This window comes from Microcaecilia unicolor, chromosome 1 (assembly GCF_901765095.1).
Source record: "Microcaecilia unicolor chromosome 1, aMicUni1.1, whole genome shotgun sequence".
Taxonomy (NCBI): Eukaryota; Metazoa; Chordata; class Amphibia; order Gymnophiona; family Siphonopidae; genus Microcaecilia; species Microcaecilia unicolor.
This window is the reverse complement of record NC_044031.1, coordinates 389,371,710-389,392,395: the sequence shown is the minus strand read 5'-3', so window position 1 is coordinate 389,392,395 and position 20,686 is coordinate 389,371,710. Positions and strand designations below refer to the sequence as shown.

The 20,686-nt window shown below is 41.5% G+C and overlaps 1 protein-coding gene across 1 annotated transcript in view; it reads left to right on the top strand.

Moving 5' to 3' along the window:
• Positions 1–308: 308 nt before the first annotated feature.
• Positions 309–20,686, top strand: part of NPTXR (neuronal pentraxin receptor) — a 124,876-nt gene continuing 104,498 nt past the window's right edge. Inside the window, exon 1 of the mRNA XM_030210872.1 lies at positions 309–875. Coding sequence (XP_030066732.1) covers positions 309–875 — 567 coding nt within the window. The remainder of the gene's footprint in view (positions 876–20,686) is intronic.

Here is a 20,686-nt window from a genome sequence, read left to right as displayed (position 1 = left end):
TTTAAGAGGCAAGGCCTGAGTAAAATCACAAGAGAGAAGGGCCAGTGACGTTAATAGCGAGCTCTCTATTGACTGTCTCCAGTGAGAACCTGATGAACAGCTCTGCTCCAAGCAGCAGCTAGAAGCAAAACCCAGAGCTGAGTGCTTATTTCATCTTTTTTCCTCCTTCTGTCCGCTTCTCTGTATCTGTCTCTTTGTAAGGTTTCTGTTTTATTGGTTCTCAGAGGATCTTCCTTATATTTTTCACTGGTGTGGCGTTCCGGAAATCTGCCACCCTGAAGTTTCTAGCTGTTTTACTGGCAGCGGGGATGCTCGCTTTCCTTGGTGCAATTATTTGCATCATCGCAAGCGTCCACCCTGCCACCAGAGGAACTCTCCACGGTACTGAAAATGAGTCTGTCTCCTCACCTGCCGAGGGGCACGGAGCTCTCCACGGTGCTGAAACAATGTATGGCGGCCGGCACGGTCACAAAGATGCCTTTGTGGACCTGTCTAGCTCCAGACCCCACACACCACAGACCTTCAGCCAGTTCCTGTGCCGCCCTCTTACCCTGGAGTGCCCATCGGACAGCCCACAGGATGCCCCACACCCTCCAGGAGAAGACCTTGTCTTCCTCCAAACAACAGCTGAGCAACTGAGACAGACCGTACTCCAGCAGAAGGAACAGATAGTCATTGACCAAGAGGCCATCAGGGAACTGACAGGCAAGCTAAGCCAATGTGAGAATGGTTTGGAACTGAGTTTTCAGGACAGTACTCATATCTGGGGACCCAGAAAAGACCACATGGGAGACCTGCCAGTGGATTCCCCTGAAGGCGTATTGGAAATGGAAGAGTCAGTGAGAACCCTGAAAGACAGGATAGAGAAGATAGAGGTAAGTTTAACCCAATCTGATACCAGGACACCCCAGGTGAGATTTAGAGTGTCATAATTTCTGGGAGGGGGTGGGTTAGCGTCCATGTTTTATTACTTAATTTTCTAATTTTTGTTGTAGCAATTATATCTGCATTATAAAATAAATCTTACACTTTATTTACCTGTCATTTACCATTTAGTACTTGTATCAATTTTTCTTGCAGCATGTTCTATCCAAATGTGTTAATTTAATAGATGATTAAATTAGCTTATTAATATTTTAATTATTTTGTAACTAGTTTCATTTTCTGTGTATTTTAGTCTATTTTCCTAGATAAGATCATAGGAATTATGAGAACATTTTCTATGGATTTATAATTCCTTTAATTAAATTACAGTATAATTTTATTGGAAAATGATATTCAAGATAGGACTTTTATATTTTATGAGGCATAGCTTTGTGTGTGTATGTGCGTGTGCATGTGTGTGCATGAGGGAAAGATAAAGAAAGTATACACAAGCAGTGCTTGGGTGTGACAAGTTGAATATCTGTCCATCTGCATTTTTGCACATATATAAAATAAGGATTACAAAACTGTATATCATCAAAGATCTATATAAAAAATTTCAAAGATGTTCCCACTACTGCACCATAGTATTTTTCATTATTCAAATGCTTAAAATTACTATTAACAAATATTGGGCCCCTTTTATGAAGCAGCACCAACTGGCATGTGCTGAAATCAAAGAATCCCATTTAATTCCCATGGGCTTCTTTGTGTTCAGCACATGCTAATCCATAGTGCTGCTTCGTAAAAGGAGTCCGTTATATTTTTAAAAAATCAGACATGCTTATGTCATTCCTTTCATTGACATGAAAGCTCAAGTCCTTTAAAATAGCCTTATCCTTATTACAGCAAAAATCTGTGCATATCAGACTTTTTCTCATACTTGCCCAACCTTCAAACTTATCAACAATAAGACATCAAACTGAAGCAAATAAATATCACTAAAGTGGTGCACTTATCTTTAGGCAAGCATCACTAGAATAGCCACATTCACTTGTAATCTCACAATGTGATTTTGAAAAGACAGTTCTTATGATAACTAGTCATCTCATTGAGATGTGTGTACCCCTTTATCTCATTGTGACAAACTGTGTGCTTAAGAATGTATGTGTGAGAATGACTGGTGATCTTGTATGTGTATGGGTAAAAAACTGTGCTCAGAGAAATCTTTGCTCCATATGTCTGTGTGCATATTTGAATACATGCTTGTCTGTACATACCATTGTGGGTTTCCCTGTACACATGTGCATAATGTTGTGTAGTAAAATGTAGTCAATACCTTTTTAGTGGACTAACAGAACAGTTTTAATAGTATTTAAGAATTATATTCCTTCCATTGGACTTCTGCATAGTGAGTTATGGATGATGCTGGCCTAATATAGGAGTAAATTGTAGACTGGATTAGAAAAAATGATGTTTGTTTTCAAAGATGTAAAGAGTTGTAGTGATGGAAAGGGAAATTGATATGTTTATAGAGGAGTAAGAAAGCTGACAGAGACAAACAGCGAACTTAACAACTACAGGAAGACTAGATCTCATGCATAAAGAAGTTAATCTCTTTGTTAAGCCCTTTAAAATGTTTTACAATTTGTTAGAAAATATCTTAACATTTCTGGGTAGGTTTGAAAAACTATTTGATATTCAGATCATAATGTCATTGACAGACCCACAAGAACTGTTTTTAAGAACATATGAACTGTCATTTGGGGTCAGACCAGAGGCCCACTGAGCCCAGCATCTTCTCTCCAACAGTGGCCAGTTGAGATCATGTGTAACTTTCTGGTAGTTCTTAAGGTAGAAATCCATTCATTGTTGTTTATTCCCAGACATGGTGATCCCCAAGTCTACCTGGTTCATAGCTGCTAAGGAATCTGTTCTCCAAAAACATGCTCAATCTCTTTTTAAAGCCCAGCTATGATACTAGCCTTAGCCACATCTTCTGGCAACAAATTTCACAGCTTAATTATGTATTGACTGAAAAAAAGAGTTATTTAATTTAATTTAATTTAATTTAACTTTAAAAAGACATTTATAACTGCTTCTATCCAGCATTAGGTTCAAGGCAGATAACATCACGAAAGGCTTTATAATTAATATGCAGAGACATTACAATCAATACACATTGTTCACATTTTTAATTAATCTCTTTACAATGCATCCCCACTAACTACAATTAATGAATACCATACAATTAAAATCTCACATTAAAAAATCCACGGTATATAAAGCCAAGGGGTCCTTTTACTAAGCTATGGTAAGCACTAGCGCATGCTTACCACAAGTTTAAAAAGGTACTGTTGCAGGATGTGCTCCGGCATTCTGCAGTAATTTTGGAATTGATGCACACTCCCACATGCTAAAAAATATAATGGGGGGGGGGAGCTAATAGTCACCCAGGTGCGCATGGTTCAGTGTGGAGTATTCTGGAATGATACTGTTGAAACAGGATCTTTAGGGAATCCCAATAGAGAGGTTTCAATAATGGTGAAAGTCAGGAGTGTCTAATCGGAGAACAGAGTAAAGGATGCAAATTATCCCCATCAACTTCGAATCAGGTTGTAGATGCAAGGAAAAAACACAATTTGAAGTGCCTATATACAAATGCTAGAAGCCTAAAAAATAAGATGGGAGAATTATAGCACTAAATGAAGAGGTAGATGTAATAGGCATTTCAGAGACTTGGTGGAAGGAGGACAACCAATGAGACACTATGTTAACAGGGTACAAATATATTGCAATGATAAAGGGGACCAAATTGGAAGTGTGTGTGTGTGTGGGGGGGGGGGGGGGTGTTGTGCTATATGTTAAAGAGGGAATTGAATCAAACAAAATTAACATGAACAGATAGCAGCATGGAATCATTATGCATAGAAATTCCATGTGTGAAGGGAAGGAGTATTTTTGTAGGGCCGTACTAATGTCTGCTAGGACAGAATGAACAGACAGATGAAGAAATGTTTACAGAAATTAGGAAAGCTGGCAAATTGGGCAACAGCATAACAATATCAGATTCTTTCCAAGATCAGGTGACCCTCAGGGGGAGGAATGCTGTCATTGGCCTAACCCTTGGTAAGCTTTTTCTTGACTGGGAGGTACATGGTGGAGGTGCCCAGCGCTCCCACCAGCTGCCTTCAAGGTGCTGTGGAGGACTTGCAGCCCATCTGCATATCCTCACAAACTTCTCTAGGGTGACTCCCAGGTCCACTCCAATCCGCTCAGGGCCTTCGCTCCAGGTGTCCAGCGCTCACACCAGCTGCCTTCCAGGTGTTGTGGAAGACTTGCAGCTCATCTGCATATCCTCACAGCGTTCTCCAGGGAGACTCCCCAGGGTCCATCTGATCCTCCCAGGACTTTCGCTCCATGTGCTGCATGCCGAAGCATTTTCTCTATACACTTTGTATTTTCTCCCAGTTACTTCTTATGGCTCCAGTACACTTTTCTTCTTCGTACTGTCCCTTCCCCAATCTCTTTTTCTATCTGAAATCACTGTATACTGCAGGAACACATGGCCCACCTTCTGCTTTCATCACCTCACCATCTCTTTTGTCTTCTCCCTTCTCAGCTCTCAACCTTCAACAATTCCTTTCTTCCATTCAACCATCTCCATTCTATCTGAGTACATCTCACCTTTGTTGCTATCGTCATTCCTCTCCTACTCTTCTCCATACTCTCTTGCTCCTTCTCCTGTACTCCACTGGGGATATCAATCCCAATCCTGGTCCTCCACATCAGCTCTCATCCTATTCGTGCAGGTCACACCATGATGTCTCCAATCTAATTTCTGTTCCTCTCCTTCCCCCCCCTCCCCCCCCCCCACTCTTCCATGCCTTTCTCATATACTCTGTGGAATGCCTATTCTGTGTACAACAAACTTTCCTACATCCATGACCTCTTTACCTCTCATACTCTCCATCTGCTTGCACTAACTGAGACCTGGCATCGCCTTGAAGACTCTACTTCAGCCGCGGCTCTGTGTTATGGATGTTATTTTTTCTCCCATACTCCTCATCCAGTTGGCTGCAAAAGTGGTGTTGTGCTACTACTCCCTCCTGTAGATTTCAACCTCTTCTTCCACTTCAGTCTCACTGCTTTTCTTCCTTCGAAGTCCACTCCATCCATTTATTCACTCCTCTGCCTCTCTGAGTAGCAGTCATTTATTGACCCCCTGATAAGTCCCTTTCTTCCTTTCTCACTGTCTTTGATGCCTGGTTTTCTTTCTTTCATGAACCTTCATCTCCTTCCCTCATTCTTGGGGATTTTAACATTCATGCTAATGATCCCTCTGACTCTTATGCTTCTCAGTTTTTCACTTTAACATCCTATTCAATCTTCAACTGTGCTCCACTACCTCCACTCACCAGAATGGCCACTGTCTTGATCTTATCTTCTGCAACTGCTCACTCTCCAGTTTCTGTGCTTTAGCTCTTCCCCTCTCTGACCATAATCTGATAACTTTCACACTGTAATGCTTTGGATTTACAGCCTGTCTCACTAACACAGACTGCTCAATAATTACTGTGGATTATTTTAGATTTGTAATAAGTAAATGAAACCTTTATTAGGGAAGCTAAATTCTACAATGATTAATATATATATATATATATATATATATATATATATATATATATATATATATATATATATATATATATACAATGGTTAGCACATATACCATGATTAACTCTATACACAATCATTACATCACTGGTCTCTACATCTCTTAGACCAGGAAAAGAAGCAAACATAATGATTAGCTATAAAAACAGTCATTACATCACTGGCCTCTACATCTCTTAGACCAGGAAAAGAAGCAATACATTATATACATACAATCATCACTGGTCTCCATCATCCAGGCTCTTATTATCAGCTGTGGGAGCCCGATTCGCAGCGAGAGCTAGGAGCTTTAGACCAGGAACAACAGATCCTCTGCGTAGTCCATACATTACTCACAGATGAACCCCACCTCTACTGTGACAAGCCCTCCCTTTTATTAGGCTCTGAGCCCATGTCCGGAGCTAAGGAAAGTTACAGAAAGCTTCTATGAAAAATTACAGAATGCTTTTCTGCTTACGTCTGTAGGAACGTGGTCACATGCTTTCCCAAGTCCAGGTGGCCAAGATGGGCCTGGGAAATAAGTGCCATCCTCCCCTTTGCATACCAAATTAGTTAGAGCTGTGTCTTATCTTCTGCATTCCAACTTGTTTTTACACAATCAAAGTTAAATAACCATTTTTAAACAAAATTACTTCTAATCAACAATACAGACCCTGAGTGCACTGGTTGGTCCAGACAGGGTTGAAAAACAATCTTTAAAATTCACTTCCATTACACATACTTAAACATCCAACCCCCCCCCCTCCCCCACCGTCCCATCCAATGCATTTAGAAAGGCTACTGACCCTTCTACTCTGTCCTCCAATGTTTCTAATCTCTTCTCAACCACTGTGTTATCCAAGTCTGTCAATGAGGCTGTCTCTTCCTATAATACTACTCTCTCCTTTGCTATGGATACTCTCAATCCTCCCATTCTCTGTTCTGTAAGGCATACCAAACCTCAGCCTTGGCTGACCTCCAGAATCTACTACCTATATTCCTGTGCCCACTCTGCTGAACGCCTTTGGCTGAAATCCCTTGCCCATAATGACTTCATACATTTCAAATTCTTGCTGACCTCCTTCCAGTCTGCTTTTTCACTTGCCAAACAGGACTACTACATCCAGCTGACAAATTGGCTCAACCCATCAACGTATCTTTGCCACACTGAACTCTCTCCTCAAAGTGCCTTCACCTCCAACTCCCTCTTTACTTTCTCCCCAAACTCTGGCTACTTTCATGATAAGGTTCACAAGATTAAACTTGAATTCTCAACCAAGTCACCTCCACCTTTCCTTCCTTTAGTCCATTCTCTCAACCCTCCTTCAACCCCTGCCTCCTTTTCTGAAATCACTGAAGAGGAAACTGCACATTTTATTTCCTCCTCAAAACTAACTACCTGTTAACTCTGATCCCATTCCCACCCATCTACTTAGCAATATCTCTCCTACTGCCATCCCTTTTATTTGTCAAATCCTCAATCTTTCACTGTCCACTGCAACTGTTCCTGATGCCTTCAAACGTGCCATAGTCACACTCCTCAAAAAACCTTCATTGGACCCTATCTGTCCTTCCAACTATCACCCCATCTCCCTCCTCCCTTTCCTATCCAAGATACTTGAACATGCTGTTCACGGCTGTAGTCTTGACTTTCTTTCATCTCAAGCTATTCTTGATCCACTTCAATCTGGCTTTCACCCTCTTCATTCAACTGAAACAGCTCTTGCTAAAGTCTCCAATGACCTGTTCCTGGCCAGATCCAAAGGTCTCTATTCTATCCTCATCCTTCTCGATCTATCTGCTGCTTTTGACACTGTTGATCACCACCTGCTCCTTGATACGATGCCCTCACTTGGATTTCAGGGATCTGTTCTTTCCTGGTTTTCTTCTTATCTCTCCCATCTTACTTTTAGTGTACATTATGGTGGATCATCCTCCATTTCTACCCACTATAAGTTGGTATACAGTGGGGGAAATAAGTATTTGATCCCTTGCTGATTTTGTAAGTTTGCCCACTGACAAAGACATGAGCAGCCCATAATTGAAGGGTAGGTTATTGGTAACAGTGAGAGATAGCACATCACAAATTAAATCCGGAAAATCACATTGTGGAAAGTATATGAATTTATTTGCATTCTGCAGAGGGAAATAAGTATTTGATCCCCCACCAACCAGTAAGAGATCTGGCCCCTACAGACCAGGTAGATGCTCCAAATCAACTCATTACCTGCATGACAGACAGCTGTCGGCAATGGTCACCTGTATGAAAGACACCTGTCCACAGACTCAGTGAATCAGTCAGACTCTAACCTCTACAAAATGGCCAAGAGCAAGGAGCTGTCTAAGGATGTCAGGGACAAGATCATACACCTGCACAAGGCTGGAATGGGCTACAAAACCATCAGTAAGACGCTGGGCGAGAAGGAGACAACTGTTGGTGCCATAGTAAGAAAATGGAAGAAGTACAAAATGACTGTCAATCGACAAAGATCTGGGGCTCCACGCAAAATCTCACCTCGTGGGGTATCCTTGATCATGAGGAAGGTTAGAAATCAGCCTACAACTACAAGGGGGGAACTTGTCAATGATCTCAAGGCAGCTGGGACCACTGTCACCACGAAAACCATTGGTAACACATTACGACATAACGGATTGCAATCCTGCAGTGCCCGCAAGGTCCCCCTGCTCCGGAAGGCACATGTGACGGCCCGTCTGAAGTTTGCCAGTGAACACCTGGATGATGCCGAGAGTGATTGGGAGAAGGTGCTGTGGTCAGATGAGACAAAAATTGAGCTCTTTGGCATGAACTCAACTCGCCGTGTTTGGAGGAAGAGAAATGCTGCCTATGACCCAAAGAACACCGTCCCCACTGTCAAGCATGGAGGTGGAAATGTTATGTTTTGGGGGTGTTTCTCTGCTAAGGGCACAGGACTACTTCACCGCATCAATGGGAGAATGGATGGGGCCATGTACCGTACAATTCTGAGTGACAACCTCCTTCCCTCCGCCAGGGCCTTAAAAATGGGTCGTGGCTGGGTCTTCCAGCACGACAATGACCCAAAACATACAGCCAAGGCAACAAAGGAGTGGCTCAGGAAGAAGCACATTAGGGTCATGGAGTGGCCTAGCCAGTCACCAGACCTTAATCCCATTGAAAACTTATGGAGGGAGCTGAAGCTGCGAGTTGCCAAGCGACAGCCCAGAACTCTTAATGATTTAGAGATGATCTGCAAAGAGGAGTGGACCAAAATTCCTCCTGACATGTGTGCAAACCTCATCATCAACTACAGAAGACGTCTGACCGCTGTGCTTGCCAACAAGGGTTTTGCCACCAAGTATTAGGTCTTGTTTGCCAGAGGGATTAAATACTTATTTCCCTCTGCAGAATGCAAATAAATTCATATACTTTCCACAATGTGATTTTCCGGATTTAATTTGTGATGTGCTATCTCTCACTGTTACCAATAACCTACCCTTCAATTATGGGCTGCTCATGTCTTTGTCAGTGGGCAAACTTACAAAATCAGCAAGGGATCAAATACTTATTTCCCCCACTGTATCTCAGGGATCTGTCCTGGGACCTCTTCTTTTCTCCATCTATACTTCTTCCCTAGGTACTCTGATCCCATCCCATGGTTTTCAGTATCACCTTTATGCAGATCTACCTCTCCACACCAGAAATTGCAGCAGGAATCCAGGCCAAAGTATCAGTCTGCCTGTCTGACATTGCTGCCTGGATGTCTCACCGCCATCTGAAACTAAACATGACCAACTGAGCTTCTTATCTTCCCCCCTAAACCAACCTTTCCTCTTCCACCATTCTCTTTCTCTGTGGATAACACTCTCATCCTCCCTATCTCATCAGCTCGTAACCTTGGGGTTATCTTTGGTTCCTCTCTCTCCTTCTCTGCACATATTCAACAGACTGCTAAAACCTGTCGTTTCTTTCTCTATAATATCACCATCCTGTCTTTTTTGAGCACACTACCAGAACCCTTATCCACACTCTTATCACCTGCAACATGCTTCTCACAGGTCTCCAACTTAGCCATCTCTCTCCCCTTCATTCTGTTCAAAATTCTACTGCTCAACTTATATTCCACCAGTGTCGCTATGCTCATATTAGCCCTCTCCTCAAGTCACTTCATTGGCCCCGTATCTGTTTATGTATACAGTTCAAACTCCTCTTATTGACTTACAAGTGCATCCATTCTGCAGCTCCTCAGTACCTCTCTACTCTTATCTCTCTCTACACTCCTCCCTGGAAACTCTATTCACTGGGTAAATCTCTCTTATCTGCACCCTTCTCCCCCTCTGCTAACTTCCTCTGTTCCTTTTATCTTGCTGCACCATATTGTTCCTTTTATCTTGCTGCACCATATGCCTGGAATAGCCTTCCTGAGCCGGTACATCAAGCTCCATCTCTAGCCATCTTCAAATCTAGGCTAAAACCCACCTTTTTGGTGCTGCTTTTAACGCCTAACCCTTACTCACTTGTTCAGTACCCATGTTTTATCATTCCCACCTTAATAATTCTCTTATCCCTTATGTGTCCTGTTTGTCTGTCCTAATTAGATTGTAAGCTCTGTCAAGCAGGGACTGTTTCTTCATGTCCAGTGTCCAGCACTGCATAAGTCTAGTAGTGCTATAGAAGTGATAAGTAGTAGTAGTAATAATGGATGAATTCAATTACCCCAATATTGACTGGATAAATGTTACAAAAGGGAACACCGGGGAGATAAAATTCCTAGATTTAATAAATGACTGCTTCTTGGAGCAACTGGTCCAGGAACCAACAAGAGTGGGAGCCATTTTATATCTAGTCCTTAGTGTAATGTAGGGCATAGTATGAGAGGTAATGGTGTTGTGTCCACTGGGAAACAGTGATCATAATATGATCAAGTTTGGGCTACTATCTGGAATGAAGCCACAAAGGAAATCAACTGAAGCAGCTTTAATTTTTGAAATGGTAACTATGATAGAATGAGGAAAATGTTTTAAAAGAAGCTAAAAGGATCAGCTGCAAAGGTTAGGACATTAATTCAGGCATGGGTGTTGTTTTAAAATACCATCTTGGAAGCCCAGACCAGATGCATTCCAAGTATTTACAAAGGTAGAAAGAAGAGAAAATGACAGCCAGCATGGTTAAAAGGTGAAATGAAAGAGGTTATTAGAGCCAAAAGCATGTCCTTCAAAGAATGGAAAAAGGACCCAAATGAAGAAAATAAGATGCAACATAAGTACTGTCAAGCTAGATGCAAAGCATTGATAAAGAAGGCTAAAAAATAATATGAAGAGAAACTTGCCTCAGAGGCAAAAACTCACAATAACAACTTTTTCAGGTACATCAGAAACAGAAAGTCTGTAAGGGCATCCATGGGACCATTAGATCATGAAGGAGCAAAAGGGACACTCAAGGATGAGAAGACCATAGCAGAGAAACTGAATTAATTCTTTGTTTGGTCTTTATGGAAGAAGATGTAAGAGATCTACCTGTACCAGAAATGGTTTTTAAGAGTGATAATGTGGAGGAACTGAAAGAAATCTTGGTGAACCTGGAAGATGTACTGAGCCAAATCAACAGATTAAAGAATAATAAATCACCTGGACCAGATGGCATGCATCCAAGGGTACTGAAAGAACTCAAATATAAAATTGCTGATCTGCTGTTGGTAATCTGTAACCTGTCATTAAAGTCATCTATACCTGAAGATAGGAGGGTGGACAATGTGACGCCATCTTTTTAAAAGGGTTCCAGGGGTGATCTGGAATTTACAAACTGGTAAGCATGACATCAGTTCTGGGTAAAATAGTGGAAACTATTATAAAGAATAAAATTACTAAACACATCTATTCCACTCATAACCAAACTCATGGAAGGCATAGTGACGAAACAACTCACTGAATACTTAAATAAACACTCAATCCTGCACGAGTCTCAATCAGGATTCCGGTCAAATCACAGCACCGAAACTGTTCTAGTGTCCGCAATGAACTCATTTAAACAAACAATTGCAACTGGTAACAACATACTCCTCCTACAATTTGACATGTCCAGCGCCATGGTTAATCATGAAATACTATTACATATACTAGAATACTTCGGAGTAGGAAGCACAGTTCTCAAATGGTTCAAAGGATTCCTAACCACAAGAGCATACCAAGTAACAACGAACGTGTACAGATCACTCCCATGGACACCTGAATGTGGAGCACCCCAAGGATCCCCCCTCTCACCAACCTTATTCAACCTGATGATGATACCTTTGGCCAAGCTTCTAGCCAACCAAAACCTCAACCCCTACATATATGCAGATGACATCACAATTTACATCCCATTCAAACATGATCTAAATGAAATCACCAACGAGATTAACCAAAGCCTCCAAATAATGCACACCTGGGCAGATGCATTCCAACTAAAATTTAATGCAGAAAAAACTCAATGTCTTGTACTTACCTCACAATATAACACAAAAAACTACTCCACCATAATCACACCATACTGCTCTCTTCCTGTCTCACAAAACTTGAAGATTCTTGGAATCACCATTGACCGAAACCTCACTCTTGATACCCACGTGAAAAACACTACGAAAGAGGTGTTCTACTCCATGTGGAAACTCAAAAGAGTAAAACCTTTCTTCCCGAGGTACATCTTCCGTACCCTGGTACAGTCAATGGTAATAAGTCATCTGGACTACTGCAACGCACTCTACGCTGGCTGCAAAGAACAGACTATCAAAAAACTCCAAACTGCCCAGAATACTGCCGCCAGACTCATATTTGGAAAAACTAAATATGAAAGCGCAAGACCCTTAAGAGAGAAACTTCACTGGCTCCCACTTAAGGAACGTATTGCATTCAAGATCTGCACGATTGTACACAAAATCATTCACGCAGATGCCCCAACCTACATGCTATACCTCGTGGACCTACCTCCCAGAAATGCCACAAGATCATCTCGCAAATTTCTCAACCTGCATTTCCCCAGCTGTAAAGGACTAAAATACAAGATGATGCATGCCACCACCTTCTCTTACATGAGCACACATTTATGGAATGCATTACTATGTTACTATGCATTTACTATGTTACTATTACCCACAGACCTGAAGACAATCGACGAAACAACTCTCTTTCGCAAATCTCTGAAGACATACTTCTTCAACAAGGCCTACAATGAGAACCTAGAGCCCCACTAACCCACTTCACCAACCCACTCAGTTATGAAAACTCAATTCCTATAATTTCTCTAATAAACCCCTTCCTTCTTCTTTCTTCCTTAATTAATCGCCACACAATATTAACTATACCTGATATACTGGAATAATCATGTTTAACAACACTATGTAAGCCACATTGAGCCTGCAAATAGGTGGGAAAATGTGGAATACAAATGCAATAAATAAATAAACATGGTTTAATGGAACAGCCAAGGAAATCTTGCCTCACCAATTTGCTTCATTTCTTTGAAGGCGTGAATAAACATATGGCTAAAGGTGAGCCAGTTGATGTAGTGTATCTAGATTTTCAGAAAGCTTTTAACAAAGTTCCTCATGAAAGACTCCTGAGAAAATGAGTGGAATAGGAGGCAATGTTCTGTTGTGGATTAGGAATTGTTTATTGGACAGAAAGCAGAGGGTAGGATTAAATGACCATTTCTCTCAATGGAGGAGGGTGAATAGTGGAGTGTCACAGAGATAAGTACTGGGACCAATGCTATTTAACATATTTATAAATGATCTGCAAATCCGAACAACAAGTGAGATGATTAAATTTGCCGATGACATAAAATTATTCAAGGTTCTTAAAAATACATGTGGACTGTGAAAAATTGTAGGAAAACCTTAGGAAATTGGAAGACTGGGCATCCAAATGGCAGATGAAATTAATGTAAATAAATGCAAAGTAATGCACATTGGGAAGAATAATCCAAATCATAGTTATCTGATGCTGGGGTCCACCTTAGGAGTCAGCATTCAACAAAAAGATCTAGATGTCATTGTAGACAATATGCTGAAATCTTCCACCCAGTGTGCAGCAGCGGCCAAAAAAGCAAACAGGATGCTAATAATTATTAGGAATGGGATGTAAAATAAGAACAAGAATATTATAATGCCTCTGTGTTGCTCCATGATGCGACCTCACCTTGAGTATTGCATTCAATTCTGGTCGCCGTATCTCAAAAAAGAAATAGCGGAATTAGACAAGGTTCAAAGAGTGACCACAATAATAAAAGGGATGGAACTCCTCTCATATGAGGAAAGACTAAAGAGGTAAGGACTCTTCAGCTTGGAAAAGAGACAGCTAAGGGGAGATATACACCACATCAATAGCCTTCAGGCTTGCAGGTGGCTTATATATTTAAGCACAGTAGGTATTTTTCTGTTTCTGGAGGGCTCACAATAAAAAAAAAATTAAAAGAGTTAAAGTGGAATTTGAATTTGGGTCCTCTGGTTTATAGTCCATTGTACTAGCCACTAGACCACACCTCAGACTTGTTTCTTGCTTTGTTAAGAATGCCCATAATACCTGAAGCTCTGATAGAATCTGGTATCCCCTTTCAGTTTCATTTTCAGGGGAGAGGGCGGGGGAATGCAATCACTGGGGAATTAAGGAGGTGTCATGCCTTAATCCCTCCTTTGGTGAGCTGCTCAATCAGAACACCTTTTTGTATTCTGGACATGGCTGAAACAGATCTAACTTAGGACGCCCTTATTTATAGGCTTGGACATTTCTTTCTGTTAGGTAATCACTGTTGGGCATCCTGATTTTGGGCCTCCCTAGTCCCGTCCAAAACACACCTACAACATGCCCCCTTGCTCTTTGGATGTACTGCAGTGTTGGACATCCCTTTTCTGCCTTTGCAAAATTGGGATTTGGACATTTCAAGTACGTGGATGTCCATCTAGATATTTTAAGATGTCCATATATGTAAATAATGGCATTTGCATGTGAATATTGCATACAAGTGTAAATATTTATTTCAGAAAGCCGTCATTTGCACATGGAGATCTACACCACACAGAAATTTCAAGGGGGAATGGGTTGGGCATAGTTTGGGTGTGACTAGGCAGTTCTAAAATCTATATATGTATCGTCCCCATTTTATAGAGGGACTAAATGGGCATGGGGAAAATTATCCATCAGGTTTTACACTGGCTGAAAGTCATATATAAGGATTACAGAACTTTACATGAGGGATTAAGAGAGTCATTCTCCTTAATCCCATGTAATTTATTGCCACTTTCAATTTGTGACTTCACTACTCAACTGGTCCCATTTATATAAGGTCTTAAAAATTATCATCGCCGTATATACGTTCTGACACATCTACTTGGAAGCTGCTTGGTCCATGCTGTTCATTTTTTCAACATGTATGTTTGTAAAATGGCTGCTTAGGCGGCATGGGCTGACAAATACACGTACTCCTGAGAGTACTTTACAAACAAGGTGCTGTGCCAATAGAGTATTTTCTAAAATAACACCAGAAATGGCCTCATTCCAACCTGGGTATCTCCATTCCAGTCTCAACATTCTACATGAAGTAAGGCTCCAAATCAACTAACTCTTCTTTATCCACGTGTTTACAGAAATGATAAGTAGTAGTAGTAGTTTACACCTTCCAAGAATTCTAATAGATTAGAAAATATGAATTTTCTTTGTTATATACTTGTCAGCTCTTCCCTATTAAGCTTTGTTTTCCCATAAGACCTGTTATTCTATTCCTAACAACTGTGACACCATTTTCCCAGCACCAGTATCAAGATGACGGGTCTATAGTGTCCTGAATCACCTCAGAATCCTTTCCAATTCTCAGATATAGTGGCGGATTTAATGACAGTTTACATATTATGAATAGCAGATCTCCAACTTGATATCTGATTTACTTCAGAATTCTGGGGCAAATACTATCAGATCATAGAGATTTATTGCAATTTAATTATCCAGTATGCTTTAGGCACTTCTTCTAGATTCATAACGATTTGAATCAGTTCTATTGAATCATCGCCTTGTTTTTCTCTGTGATGGTTTATTCTTGTCTTGTGACCTGTTTCACTAATTTAGCATACCTCTTCACATTTTCTGCACTGGATAATATAAAGAACAACTGATTATATTAGCCATATTATCATATTTGTTTCTTTTTCATTATGTGTTATGTAAATTATTCCACAGACATATCTTCCTTAATTCTTACATAGTAATATGTTAATTTAGAACAAACTTCTTACTCTGTTCATAACTATATCTTTTGCAATATAATGTAAGCCACATTGAGCCTGCAAATAGGTGGGAAAATGTGGGGTACAGATGTAGCAAATAAATAAATAAAAAGTGGCATCTTGCAGGTTTTGTGACATTTTCTTCTTTTTGACTTTCTGTTTGAAGCTTGCTTCTCACCACATTTTGCTACAGATTCAGTGGTTACTGAATGTCTAGACCAGGACGAGTAGGGATTATTTCTTTTAATAATTCATTCACAGTGGGAGGGACTGAAGGTCTTTTTTCGGGGAGAGGGAGGGGGTCAGGTTGTTTTTATGCTTGGCTGAACAGTACTCAATGGATTATTAGTTCCAAGGTTTTCCTTGTTTTTATTATGGTAGGCCCTCCCTTGATGTTTTAAATGAGCAAGAATTTTTCTTGAACATTTATAGCCAAGACCCTAGACTACTGTAATTCTGCAGTTCTCCATTCCCCATTGAATTGCCACGGAAGAGTAGGAACCAGATGACAGGGACAGCATTCATATCTCAACCCACTCTTCATCTTATGCCATTCTCAGCTTGTTGAGAGGAGGGCAGAAGTAATGGGGTGCCTCAGGGTGGGTACTCCTTCTCTGCTGCTATGTTTGGTGTATCACATTTGAATCACACAACACTATGGCATCCTCCATGGACAGAGGAGCATGAGGAAGATGCAACCTTAAGTATGATACCAGGCTGGGTGGATGAGTGAGGAGATCAGAAGGAGAATGAGTTAGGGTATGTGGGGACAAAAAGGGTAGTGATGAGAGAGGATATGAGTGATGAGAGGATTGGAGGGAATGTAGGAGAAGAGTGAGCAAGGGGACTGAACAACCTGTGGGGTGTGAGAGGATTAGAGGAAGGCGTGCTTGAGTGAGGAGTTCATTCAGGATGGGAGAGAGTGGGTGCATCAGAGAAGTTGTGAGGCGAGAATGAATGAGTGGACTAGAAAAGTTGGTTGTGTGTGTGGGGGAGACAAACTGTGGAGCATGACTGAGAAGATCAAGGGGTTATGGTTATAAGGCAGGGGATCAGAGAGGCTGTGGGATATAAGTGGTACATTCCTCCCTCTCCTGATCCTGGAGCCCCTCTCCAATTCAGGATCTTTTATTTCTCCTCTCCCCCTCTGATCTCCTCATTCCTTTTCCCTCTCCTCCTTGTTCCCCCTCCCTTTTCTCTGCTTCTCCATCCACTGTCTTTTTAACCCTCCTGCCTGAGGTTTCTTCTCCATTTCCCTCCTCTGGGTCCCCCTCACTCTCCCATCACTCAGACCCCTATCCCTTTTCTCTATCGCTCTCCTCCCTTCCCAGCACCAATTAAGATGATCCCTTTTTTCTATAAGAAAGGAACCCACTAAATGAACTGAACACACAAGATATCTCAGAAAATGATTTGTTTATTTTAATAAAAACATTTACATTATTTAATGTGTCATATTCAGATTTATGGACATGTGCCCGACATTTACCACAGAATTTTCCAACTCTTGCCACAGAATTTACCCTGCATTCTTTTTCTTTGAAGTGTTGACCCTCCTTTGCATCAGAGCACATATAGGACTAGATTCAGTAAATGGTGCACAAAAGTCGATGACGGAAAAAAAAATCGGCACTGAATGGTATTCTATAAAGGGTGTCGGAATCTGCATACAGCTTTGGGCATCAGGATTTACAACAAATGAAACCAGGTAGAAATCCTGGCATGAAAGTTAGGCGCAGATCCCTGGTATTCTATAATACAATGCGCATCTTTAGTGAATGCCCCTGATCTGCCCTTGCCCCTCCCATGGCCACACTCCCTTTTGAGTTGTGCAGTAAAAATTTGCATGCAGATCTTTGCAGAATAGGGCATAGCAAGATGCATGCACAAATCCAAATTGTTGCCAATTAGCTCCCAATAATTAATTGCTAGCACCCAATTATTGGCACTAATTGGCTCGTTAGCCAATTTAGTTGTGAGCACATCTCTGGATTGTGCAGAAATTGCTGTGCCATTTGTAGAATCCGGGGGATGATGGCATCAACTTTTTGTACCTAAATGATGGAAACTGAAGTTGCAAAACAGACTGCAGCGTTCACTTCAATTGGTTTTCTGTGAACAAGTCTGTAAACATCTGTTGCTGATTGAAATTAGAATATTAAAAATTAGGAGCATCCGCAATGCAGTATATTTAGGCAAATCTATTTTGTAAATTTATTCAAAGGTTCTTTTACTAAGCCACGGTAAAAAGTGGCCTGCGGTAGTGCAAGTGCATCTTTTGGGCTATTTTTTACTGTGTCTAGGAAAAAGGGTCTTTTTAAGGGGCTGGAAAATGGACATGCATTAAAATTGAAACCATCACGTGCCCATTTTCAGCCTGAGACCTTACCACCACCCATTGACCAAGCAGTAAGGTCTCACGCACTACCCTGGTGGTAAGCATGCAGCGCACGACAACTGTCATTTACTGCTGGGTAGGCGCTCCATGGTAGAAAATAGAAAATATTTTCTACCGCATGTTTTTGACACATGCCAGGACACACGGTAGCCAGAATGTAATGCCAATTTGACATATGCTAGATGCACTTAGACCCTTATGTGCCTTTGTAAAAGGGCCCCTCAATTTTTAAAAATTGCTTTTATTTCCTTTCACCCTTTTAAAGGGTGTGTCCTTGCTGGAAACCCCCAAGTCCATCTTGGCATTTCCTAGGAAAGGGAATCCTCCAACTTGTGTCCTTTATCCAGCTTTCAAAGTAGGGCTGAAAAGGAGAGAAGGCAAGGTAGGAATTATCCTCTACAGATTTCTATCACGATGAAGACAGAAAGCGAGCGTGTTAACCAGTAGACACAACTTGACATCCGAAAGGGTCAGTAATCTTATTCCAGGTTATGCACTTCCTCACTGCTGTCAAACCTTGGACTGGAGGAAGTGATCCCTTTATCAGGGGAACTGTGTGATCTGTCCTCTAGCGTGCATAGGGCGGGGCGGTGGGAGTGGTCTATCCCAGGCGCTGGCAGCAAGGTGGTGCATGGAGCAGGCACACGCTGTCAGCTCTGCCGGTCCCCTGCCCCAGAACAGGAAGTTCACATCTGAGGGGGCAGGGGACCAGCAGAGCCGCCAGTGTGTGTCTGCTCCATGCACCCCATTGCTTGGAAGAGGGAGGGTGTGCGCATGCAATCTGCCCAGAGGGGTGTGCTCTAACCCGGGTGCCATATAAGTTAGGTACGCTGCTGAATCTGTCTATGCTGAACAAAAGAAATGACAGAACAAGGAAAAAGCAGAGTAGTGGAAACAGAGATAGAAAGAATACCATATGACTGGATGCGCAAAAGGACAATTCCACGACAAAGCACTTGATAGGAGCTGATTCTCTAAAGGAAAATAGGCGGCTTTGTTCCTTTAAACCAGGGGTTCTAAATCCAGCCCTCATGACACACCCAGCCAGTCAGGTTTTAAAGCTATCCACAATGCATATTTATGAGATAGGGTTGTACACAATGGAGGCAGTGCGTGCAAATTTATCTCATGCATATTCATTGTGGGTATCCTGAAAATCTGACTGGCTGGGTGTGTCCTGAGGACTGGATTGAGAATCCCTGCTTTAGAGAATACTACTGTAACAGGGTAGATATACCTGCGATATTTAGCCATGAGCTGTTGGAAATGGAGATGCCTAAATGCCAGATAGGTGCATACTTTACAGCAGTGTTTCCCAACTCCAGCTCTTGCCAGTAAGGGTTTTAGGATATCCACAATGAATATGTATGAAAGAGATTTGCATATAATGGAAGCAGTGTATGCAAATCAAGCTCATGCATATTCATTTTAGATATCCTGAAAACCACGGCGTTCTGTTTGATTAATAGGACAATCACAACGTAGTGGGCAATATGCCCTAACTTTGTGGTTCATTTCCATTATTCCATATTAAACACATAAGAACCATTCTGACCCCTGAGGCAGGTGTTTGTACGCCGAAACACGGCCCGTGTCGGGTCACTTTCAGATTAAAGGACAACCGTTATCTCTATCCTGAAGGCCCACTGTTGCTGTTTTACTGCTTCTGTTTATGCTTATATGCTGTTTTTACCCTCTCTTCTGTGACTGCGTACTCTACAAAATCCAGAAGTTTACACCTCCTCCAAGGCAGCAAACTGCTCTTCTGGACCAGGGTTTGCAGGACTGACAGAGGGGGCAATCATGCTTTACCTGTCTGGTGTTTAAACCCCATCAAAACTTCACTAAAAAGAGTTATTTCCTTAACTGGCTCAGCTCCCCTTGGATGTCCAGATTTGGAAACTCTGGCATTTCTGCCTATAAAGGCCAGCACTTACACATTTCAAACATGGAGTAATGCTACTCTGTTTTTTGAAGATGTTCCTTCCTAAAAATGGCTGTTTTAAGTAGGTGCTGCAGCCTACATGTATTTTTACCATGTCCATGTGGTAACAGCGGTTAATGTATCTGGGTTTAAAAAAGGTGTGGACAAGTTTCTGGAGGAAAAGTCCATACTCTGCTATTGAGACAGACATGGGGAAGCCACTGCCACTGCTTACCCTGGGATTGGTAGCATGGATGGGAGCTACTAATTGGGTTTCCGTCTGGTACTTGTGTCCTGGAATGGCCACTGTTAGAAGCAGGATACTGGGCTAGATGGACCGTTGATCTGACCTAGTATGGCTGTTCGTATGTTCTTGTATTCTTATACTTACATTGCAAAAGGCTCCATGTATGGTGAGCCTTCTATAAAATACTCAGGAAACTGCACAGCCAGACTCTGAAGTCCCTTTTCCTACCTAAACGATCTGTGCAAAATAGGATTTATAGACTTTTCTTTTCTAATTTCCCTCTTTTGGATCTTCCAAAATGTCATGCAACTCTGCCCTCCTTCTTTTCCACAACTGATGTATTGTTTATCTTTAACTGTAGTTCTTTT